The 9,833-nt window shown below is 45.4% G+C and overlaps 2 protein-coding genes across 2 annotated transcripts; both read left to right on the forward strand.

The window, feature by feature from the left end:
- Positions 1–1,160: 1,160 nt before the first annotated feature.
- Positions 1,161–4,785, forward strand: LOC124695393 (mitochondrial outer membrane protein porin 6-like). Its single transcript, XM_047228247.1, has 7 exons — positions 1,161–1,231; positions 1,385–1,456; positions 2,766–2,833; positions 2,913–3,023; positions 3,352–3,438; positions 3,652–3,860; positions 4,305–4,785. Exons 2-7 carry the CDS (start codon positions 1,408–1,410, stop codon positions 4,603–4,605), a joined length of 825 nt encoding a protein of 274 aa, XP_047084203.1. The 5' UTR covers positions 1,161–1,231; positions 1,385–1,407; the 3' UTR covers positions 4,606–4,785.
- Positions 4,786–5,378: 593 nt separating this feature from the next.
- On the forward strand, positions 5,379–6,815 carry LOC124695397. Its single transcript, XM_047228251.1, has 5 exons — positions 5,379–5,873; positions 5,985–6,056; positions 6,160–6,284; positions 6,378–6,450; positions 6,568–6,815. The coding sequence occupies exons 1-5, from the start codon at positions 5,526–5,528 to the stop codon at positions 6,670–6,672; spliced, it is 723 nt and encodes a 240-aa protein (XP_047084207.1). The 5' UTR covers positions 5,379–5,525; the 3' UTR covers positions 6,673–6,815.
- The last annotated feature ends 3,018 nt before the right edge of the window (positions 6,816–9,833 follow it).

Raw genomic sequence — 9,833 nt, forward strand, 5'->3', positions numbered from 1 at the left:
CAATGTCCCCCTTTTCACCGTGTTTCTATGTTTTAAATTATTGCTAGTTTTCTAGTTTTTTTTTAGGTGTTTACTCAGAAATTGGTGCTCTATTATTTATTTCACAAATGTTACAACGCTCATGTGTGGTTGAGAGTGGCTAATAAAATCTTAGCAGTATGATCCACTACTCTCGTCGAATACAAAATTAGGATAAAATATTTCAGAGTGAAGACAATTTTGATCCACTATACTTGTGGGTTTCAACCTTTGCCTTCGAGGAGCGTAGGCCTCCTTCTCTAGGAGAATCAGACGAGGCAAGAGAAGGTGGCCGAGGAGAAGATGCTCATGAGATGATGGATCAAAATGGAGAATATTGAGAGATCACGAGGTGGAGATCTTGCGCTCAAGGTTGTTTTGGGGCGGTCCAAACATTGAAGGAAGAGGTCCAGCCGTCGAGGGCGAGGCATGATGACCTCGCAACGCGGATTATCTTGCTTTTGTTTATCCTGTACATATTAGTTCGTACACTTGTGCCATGTTTGATCATGCACTTGGGCCTCAAATGATGTTCGGAATTTTTAATATCAGTGTGTAAAATGATGCGTTTTCAAATGCCATTATATTATTATATGTGGTGTTGACTAGTAAAATGCTTGATTAATGATTTCACATTGGAGCTGCTACAGTTAATATGTATATATACATGTTAAAAAAAGAGGGAGCATAATTTTACCGTTTTTGAAAAAATGAATCCTTGATAGGCATCTTCGGATGCAAGATAGATTTAGGGCATATATATATCTTCATCTAGATATCCACTAATTACATACCTTGAGGGTTTCTTGGAAAAACAATCAAGATTCTGAAAATAATCCAATTTATAACTACTCTTAAAATTGAAAGTTCTCCTCCATCCACAATCAAAAATCGGAAGAATCTTTCTCAAAAGGAAAAAAAAAATGGGAAGAATCCATCTCCTCTCCTCCACGCCAAGATTCCTCTCTTCCGAGTCGTGACCTACCAAACCCGACCCGACCCACCGCCGATCTAAAATCCCTTCTCCCGTCTCCTCTACTCTACCACCGCCCGCCTGCCCTACAGCTGTCACCGCCGCCGCCGACACCGCCGCCGCCGCCGACGCCTCAGCCCCGTCAGCCTCTCACCCGCGTTGCCGCCGCCGCCGCCGTTCCGGTTGTCCCTCGTCGCGTCCCTCCGCCCCGTCCGCGACCTTCCCCCATTGGGTTCTGAGGTACGAGCTTGCCTCCATCCGGTCCACGATTTCTGGGCGCGCCCGCGCACGCCCGGCGCGCCATCTAGATCCGCCCCCACCCTATCGACTCCACTCGCTTCCCCGTGTCGTCGATTGATCGTGGTATTTATCACGCGTTCTGCTTTTCTTCAGGCTCGAGTTGCTATCTGGGAAGGATGGGCAAGGGCCCGGTCCCGTTCGTCAACTTCGGGAAGCGAGCAAAAGGTAAGGCATCTCCGTCTCCTCCCCTGAAGGCTCTGCCGCACTCCGCCAGCCAGTTTCAGTTTGCTGGTTGTACAATGCAGTTGTATTTCTCTGTGGAAATATCATAGTTCATGTTTGCACACAATATACATAAGGGCCTCGCTTCGAACCCAGTAGTAGGCTTCCCCCCTGAGTGAGCACTCCCGGAAACATATGATAGTCACCAAATTAATATACTCTCGTTCCCGTTTCGGTTACTTGCCACTCTAGTTTCTGTTTCGGTTACTGCATTAATTTGATGCTAGTCCCATATAGAGCCGTCAACCGTAGAGTGTATTGACATTCTATGATATAGATGGGTGAGTTAGGCTCAAATAAATAGCAAGCTCAACTTAGTTCATAACTGAGCATCCTGGGATTCTTATTGCTTAACTATTTTAGTATCTCGATCCTTCTGTATAGGTTTGCAGTAATAGCTGTTTTGTGCCTTTATCTGAATAGTCTGTGAGAGGTCGTAGCCTGTGTCTGCACTGTATACACAGGGCTCGCTTTGAATCCAGTAGGCTTCCAATTGCGTTGCTGAGTATTTCCGGAAATATATGATAATCGCCAAATTGATATACTCTCGCTCCTGTTCCATATATAGCAGAGCTGTCAACTGTAGAGCGCATTGACATTCTATGATATGTATGGGTGAGTTGTTATGCTCAAACAAATAGCAGCTCAACTTAGTGTGACGTACATAAGTATATAACTGAACATTCTGGCATTCTTATTGCGTAATTGTTATGGTATCTAGATCGTTCTGTATAGGTTTGCAGTAATAGCTGTTTTGTGCCTTTATCTGAATATTCTGTGAGAGGTCGTAGCCTGTGTCTGCACTGTATACACAGGGCTCGCTTTGAATCCAGTAGGCTTCCAATTGCGTTGCTGAGTATTTCCGGAAATATATGATAATCGCCAAATTGATATACTCTCGCTCCTGTTCCGTATATAGTAGAGCTGTCAACTGTAGAGCGCATTAACATTCTATGATATGTATGGGTGAGTTGTTATGCTCAGATAAATAGCAGCTCAACTTAGTGTGACCTACATAAGTGTATAACTGAACATCCTGGCATTCTTATTGCTTAATCATTATAGTATTTAGATCGTTCCGTGTAAGTCTGCAGTAATAACTGTTTTGTGACTTTATCTGTATACGAAATACAAATAGTTTTCATGCCTAAATTTATTTATCTTTTGTTACCAAGCTTTCTTCTGGTTCCAGTTTGCATTGCCTTAATATATCAACACTCACTAACTCATATCTGTTATTTACTCTATATAGATCTCTTGCACAAGGACTACAATTTTGACCAAAAGTTCTCTTTGTCAACGATCAGCGATTCTGGTCTGGTAAGAGGCTCACTCGTCCATGTTTCATCATCACTTGTTTGTTCATTATCTAAACAAATTGTTTTATTTCATGTCGTAGGGTGTCACAGCCACTGGCCTGAGGATTGATGAGCTCTTCATTGGTGACATACATACGCAACATAAACATGGCAAAGCTACCGTTGATGTCAAAGTTGACAGCGATTCTCGGGTAAGATCTTTAAGATATTTGCTTCTGTGCTTTTAACTATATCTCTCTGAAACCTAGCTGTACTCACTTGCAAAACATATAGTGAAGCTTTAGCATCTTTAGACAACTGTAGTTGATCTATATATTACATTGGATAGGCATTTGAGCCTAAAAAGTATTTGCTGACTTAACCGGCTAATTGACTCCTGAATGTGGTATTTAGATAGATGCAGGCTGCTGCAAAGTATATATGGCCATCTTTAATAGCTCATTTTGCAACCTTCCTAATTCATGTCATGTCAGAGTTCAAGGTTGTCTATCTGTATCTTATCAGTAGTTTCTCCTGCAGGTGTCATCCACAGTCACAGTTGATGAAATAGTCACTGGTTTGAAGACTTCATTCAGCTTCAAGGTTCCTGATCAAAAGTCCGGAAAGGTTGGTATACTGCGAGTTTGTAACATGGAACACCAATTTTCCTGAAACACGGAAGATGGTAGTTTAGAACTGCATTTCACTCTTCGCCGTGTTGTACCTATTGATCATCTGTCAAATGGCTTGTAACAAACATTTCTACCCTGCTAGTGTTCTGTAATAATGCACACCTTTTGACAGTTTTTTCTAGTACTTATTGTTATTACTCATTGACAGCTTGATTTGCAATATCTTCATGATCGCTTCACATTGAATTCATCCATTGGTTTGGCGTCGGCACCTTTGCTCGAGCTGTCAGCAACAGTTGGCACAAACGAACTTGCTATTGGTGGTGAGGTTGGGTTTGACAGTACTTCAGCTTCTGTTACCAAGTACAACTATGGGATCAGCTATAGCAAAGATGATATTTCTGCTGCCTTACTATTGTAAGTTTTCCAAGTTCCTTTTGTTAAGGCGTGACATTGTTCAGATGTAACCAGTTATGTCTTTATGCTTCTGAAATTTACCAACATTGCCTTCTTATATTGCTTAAACATAACAAGGAATAGTTTAGTTATGAACTTGATATAAAGCAGAACCTTCAAGCTGAGCTGAAGTTCCAACCCATGTCTGGTTAAACTGCATTGTAGGGTAACACACACATATATATAGTGGTAAACAACTAGAGCAGTAGCACCATTTAATGTAGTATTGAGATGTCTGCCTCCAGTATTTTGAACATTTTCTTTTGATTGGACAGTTTTTATGCGGTCTGCTGTCCTGTATGCCTTTCCTATATTTGATATCTTGTGCAAGTTGGACGTACTAATGTAGATACCTCTCGCATCTGGTTCGCTAACAGAACTTTGCTATGTTGTTGCTATATATAGGGCTGATAAAGGCGAGACATTGAAAGCTTCCTATATCCACTTGTTCAGTCCAACCAATGCAGTGGCGGCCGAGGTAACACACAGGTTGAAAACAAAAGAGAATTACTTCACCATTGGGAGCTCTCACGCGCTCGATTCCTCCACATTGGTCAAAACAAGATTTAGCAACAGCGGGAAAGCTGGGCTCCTCTGCCAGCACGAGTGGAGGCCCAAGTCCTTTGTTACCCTCTCTGCCGAGTACGACCCCAAGGTGGTTAGCTCGCCTGCAAGGTTTGGCGTGGCCATAGCTCTGAAGCCCTGATTAGCCTATCACCTCCCTGTACAACAGCACCAGCGTTAAAGTACGCATTCGTGCTCGTATATGTCCGAGCCATACTTGCCGAAGCTGCGATGATTTTTTGCTCTTTTTGTTAACAGTATTGGACGCCAGAAACATTGTCTGGGAGTTGGGCTCATTTTTGCAGAATTCTCCGCTTAGCCAGCTTCAGTCTCCGAGAATTGGAAATATACAGAGGTTTGTACTAGCACAATAGCTTTACTCTTTTGCCGCTCTACGAATTGGTATCGATTCAGTGTCCATATGCCTGTAATGCCTCGCATCAACTAGTTGAGGAATCTCATGGCAAATTGATTTTTCGGTTGGTTCTTTCTTGGCCGCTGAGAATTTGAATGATACTACCGTGTCTAATGTGGATTTCCCTGATGCCTATGTATGTGTCTTGATATACTCCCTTCGTGATATACTCCCTCTGTCTCATGAAACTTGTTTCAGATTTATGTATCATCTGAATTTTGGCAAATCTTAGACAAGTTTCATGAGACGGAGGGAGTACATTTTTGCTGAAAGTGTTCTTTTTTTTTCTTTATGCCTATTGTCATTCCCTGGATGACCTATCTACCAATGATTCGTGTGGGCACCATTGGTTGGCAACGGGGCAGTGACTAGCGAGGGACCGAGGACAAACTATCTTTCCAGTGGCAAATCATGGATTCTCCGTGACTTGTCCTGCGTGTCGCCTCTCGGCCCCCACCTACTACAATGTGGCATGGGTGCCCGTGGGGTGCGTGTGGTCTCCTCGCGTCACTTGGCCCGGCTCTCTCCACGCTCACCCTTTCTCGTCGTCCCCAACTCTATCCTACGGACCATCACACGCCCACAAAACCTCAAAGATTTTGAAAAGGTTTCAGCTGCTTGTCACTCGCCTTCAGTAGCAGCAGGCAATGGGGATGGGGGCCGTGACAATGGCGAGCAGCTCCCTCGCCCTCCGGCCGCGCGCGTCGTCGTCACACCGCCCACTTCGTCCTCCTCGTGCGGCGGCGGCGCCCATCCGCCGGGCAGCATTGCCTGCCCCACCATCCCCAGCCACTCAGCTCTCCGTGGAGCGCAAGCGGCCGGTCAGCGAGACGACGACGACGAGGCTCTACTCGCTGGCGCCGTACCCTCTCCTGCTGGCGGCGCTGCTGCCCGGCGCCGAGTCGGTGACGGCGGCGTTCCAGCCGTTCGTGGACATTGTCAAGACCTTCAACCTCCCCGACTGGCTCGTGCACTGGGGCCACCCAGGCAACATGGTACTACTCCCTGCCCCCCTCCTCCTCACCTCCAAAACCACACTCAAACATCAACAAGAGCAAGGGGGAAAAAATCATTCATGACCACCTGTTGTTCATTCTTTCGGTTAGGCTGTGGTGCTCTTTGCAATGGGTGGCTATGGAACGTACCTGGGATTCAGAATCAAACTCTCGGATGACCCGGTGAGTGAGCACGCAACATTCGCATCTGCATATCTCTCTACTACAAACACCTGCAATATGTAACTGACAACCGCATCACCGGCACCGCATGGATTGATTACAGGAGGAGAAGGCCAAGGCCAAGGACCTCCACCCGAAGCTCCTGGGCGGCATGTTCTTCTTCTTCGCCGCCGGCGCCACCGGCGGGGTCACCGCGCTTCTCACATCGGGCAAACCCATCTTCGAAAGGTGAGAACATCACCCAGAGTTCAGAATGTGTAGACTACCCGTTTGGCTTCAACTTAGCAACCCACTGGTTTACAATTGGCAATGGCTGTGCAGTCCTCACGCAGTCACCGGAATCATCGGCCTGGCGCTCCTGACAGTCCAGTCTCTCCTGCCAACACTCTTCGAGGTAACTGAAGTTTCAACATCCAGAACATGAAAGAACACTAAAAAAAACAAACATGAAAAGCTCCTAGCATATACCAACAATGGTTCACATAGATAACCTTTGATGTTTAATTGTCAGGGAAACCCTGGGCTGAGAGGTGCACATGGACTACTCGGCAGCAGCATCATGACGCTGTTTCTTTTCCACGCGGCGTTCGGATTGCAGCTTGGGCTCAGCTTTTAGGTTGCGGCTGGAGGAATTTGGGGTTTGTTTCTGTGTGATGACTTCTCAGATGGGACACCCTGTCTTAGTAGTATCATTAGATGCATCCCTGTTATACATCATCACAATAATAAAATGGGAAGTAAAATCATCGAGTACCATTATTTCTGCTTGTCACCTCCCGTGGGTTCAGAAATACAGTTTTCGCAGACTGACAGGGACACACGGACACAGGGTTGAAACCAGAGATCTTCAGGTCTATGCTTGGCATAAATGAGCGGAGTGCTTGTACATGGGGGCTCCGAACTCCAATAAAAACTACTCCATCCGTTCTAGTCCTCGTAGATTCGGATGTATCTATACACAAAATGTGCCTACATCCATCCAAATCAGCGACAACTATATGGAACAGATGGAGTACTTTCGCTGTGACAACTATAGGGATCATCTAGCTATATCAAGAAAATTTTACATGATTAGCCCTCTGGAACCACACCTGCGCTGCCGTAGAATAACCTGTACTTTTCCACCTTGGATGGGGTCTTTTCCACCTTCAACAGTGCCTCCACCATGCCATGCTCCTTGAAGATTGCTGGGTAGCGATCACATGATTGCACCATGGATACCGTGAGCTGAACCAGCGACCTTCTCATTCTCGGAAACTCGGGGGGTCGGTCTGGTACAGGCCTTGAGTTTATGCACCAGTTTCTGAACAAATGCCGCGGCGCCCAGGTTTGATGCCAGACCGTGGATGAAGAGTTCACGGACTACGTTACATATCCGCGAAGCCAGGCTGACGAGGGCCTCCATTCGTGTGCCTTCCGCGCTCATTATTCTTCCCAGCACCCCCTGCATGGTGGTACACTATATGAATATATGATGTCAGGCAGGCTTTTCGATCTTTCCAGTTCCATTTTCAGCGGTTGTGCACACAATACACATAGCAGTAGCTAGGATTTTGAATAGAAACCTACTATCATCTGCCTGGCCTTTAAACAAGCCCTTAGGTGCTATTATGTCACCCATGACCATGAGTCCATGAAAATCATTTACTGGGTAATTGTTGGCATTTCAACTGAGTAATACAAATTCCACTAACATGTTCAATGAACAATGTTTTTTTTTCATAATGCATGCTAAATAGTCACACACTTTAAAGGTGTGATAAGTACAGTTTGACAGTGAGATGTGTGTGTGTGTATGTGGGGTGGGGGGTAGCCTAAATTTCGTGGGTTGGTTGGGTTGGGGGGCGACCCCCCCCCCCCTAGTTGGGGGGTCACCGCGCTTCTCACTTCAGGCAAACCCATCTTCGAAAGGTGAGAACATCTCTCGGAATTCAGAATGTGTATGCTAGTCATTTGGCTTGAACTCAGCAACCCACTGTTTCCCGGAAACAAAAAACTCAGTAACAATTGGCAATGGCTGTGCAGTCCTCACGCAGTCACCGAAATCATCGGCCTCGCCCTCCTGACAGTCCAGTCTCTCCTGCCAACACTCTTCGAGGTAACTCAAGTTTCGACATCCAGAACATGAAAAGCTCCTAGCATATACCAACAATGGTCCACATAGATAACCTTTGATGTTCAATAATTGTCAGGGAAACCCTGGGCTGAGAGGTGCACATGGACTACTCGGCAGCAACATCATGACGCTGTTTCTTTTCCACGCGGCGTTCGGATTGCAGCTTGGGCTCAGCTTTTAGGTTGCGGCTGGAGGAATTAGGGGTTTGTTTCTCTGTGATGACTTCTCAACACCCTGTCTTAGTAGTATCATTAGATGCATCCCTGTTATACATCATCACAACAATAAAATGGGAAGTAAAATCATCTAGTACCATTATTTCTGCTTGTCACCTCCCGTGGGTTCAGAAATACAGTTTTCGCAGACTGACAGGGACACAGGGTTGAAACCAGAGATCTTCAGGTCTCTGCTTGGGACAAATGAGCGGAGTGCATGTACATGGGGGCTCCAAACTCCAGTAAAAACTACTCCATCCATCCGTCCTAGTCGTCGTAGATTCGGATGTATCTATACTATAGTTCTATACACAAAATGTGCGTAGATACATCCAAATCAGCGACAACTATATCAAGAAAATTTTACATGATTAGCCCTTTCGCTGTGGCCACTAGGTTTGACAGAGTCCCGGGCCCCTCCGGAACCACACCTGCGCTGCTGTGGAATAACCTGTACTTTTCCACCTTGGATGGGGTCTTCTCCACCTTCAACAGTGCCTCCACCATGCCATGCTCCTTGAAGATTGCTGGGTAGCGGTCACACGATTGCGCCATGGATACCGTGAGCTCAACCAGCGACCTTCTCATTCTCGGAAACTCGGGGGTCGGTCTCGTACAGACATTGAGTTTATGCACCAGTTTCTGAACAAATGCCGTGGCGCCCAGGTTTGATTCCAGACCGTGGATGAAGAGTTCAGGAACTACCTTACATATCTGCGAAGCCAGGCCGACGAGGGCCTCCATTCGTTTTCCCTCCGCGCCCATTATTCTTCCCAGCACCTCCTACATGGTGGTACACTATCTGATGTCAGGCAGGCTTTTCGATCTTTCCAGTTCCATTTTCAGCGGTTGTGCACATAATACACATAGCAGTAGCTAGGATTTTGAATAGAAACCTACCATCATCTGCCCGGCCTTTAAGCAAGCCCTTAGGTGCTATAATGTCTCCCATGAGTCCATGAAAATTATTTTCTGGGTAATTGTTGGCATTTCAACTGAGTAATACAAATTCCACAAGCATGTTCGATAAACAATGTTTTTTTCTTAATGCAAGCTAAATAGTCACACACTTTAAAGGTATGATAAGTACAGTTTGACAGAGATAGTCCACTGTCCACCCAGCTGACACAATTGAGCTAGGTTCACTTCCAAACTTGCAATGGACTGACTTCATGATTTATCCTAAGGAAATTTTGATCATAATAAATCAGGGATGTGCAGTATATGAAGAAAGACACGATATTGTTTTTTTTTTCTGAAGGTGAACACTTGTAAAAATATCATACTTCTACAGCTGAGAAGTTGTACCATATGTCCACTTATCCACCCATCTGACACAATTGAGCTAGGTTCACTTCCAAACTTGCAATGGACTGACTTCATGATTAAATCTAAGGCAATTTTAATCATAATAAATCAGGGATGTGCACTATATGAAGAAAGACA

Source organism: Lolium rigidum, chromosome 3, assembly GCF_022539505.1.
Source record: "Lolium rigidum isolate FL_2022 chromosome 3, APGP_CSIRO_Lrig_0.1, whole genome shotgun sequence".
Classification (NCBI taxonomy): Eukaryota; Viridiplantae; Streptophyta; class Magnoliopsida; order Poales; family Poaceae; genus Lolium; species Lolium rigidum.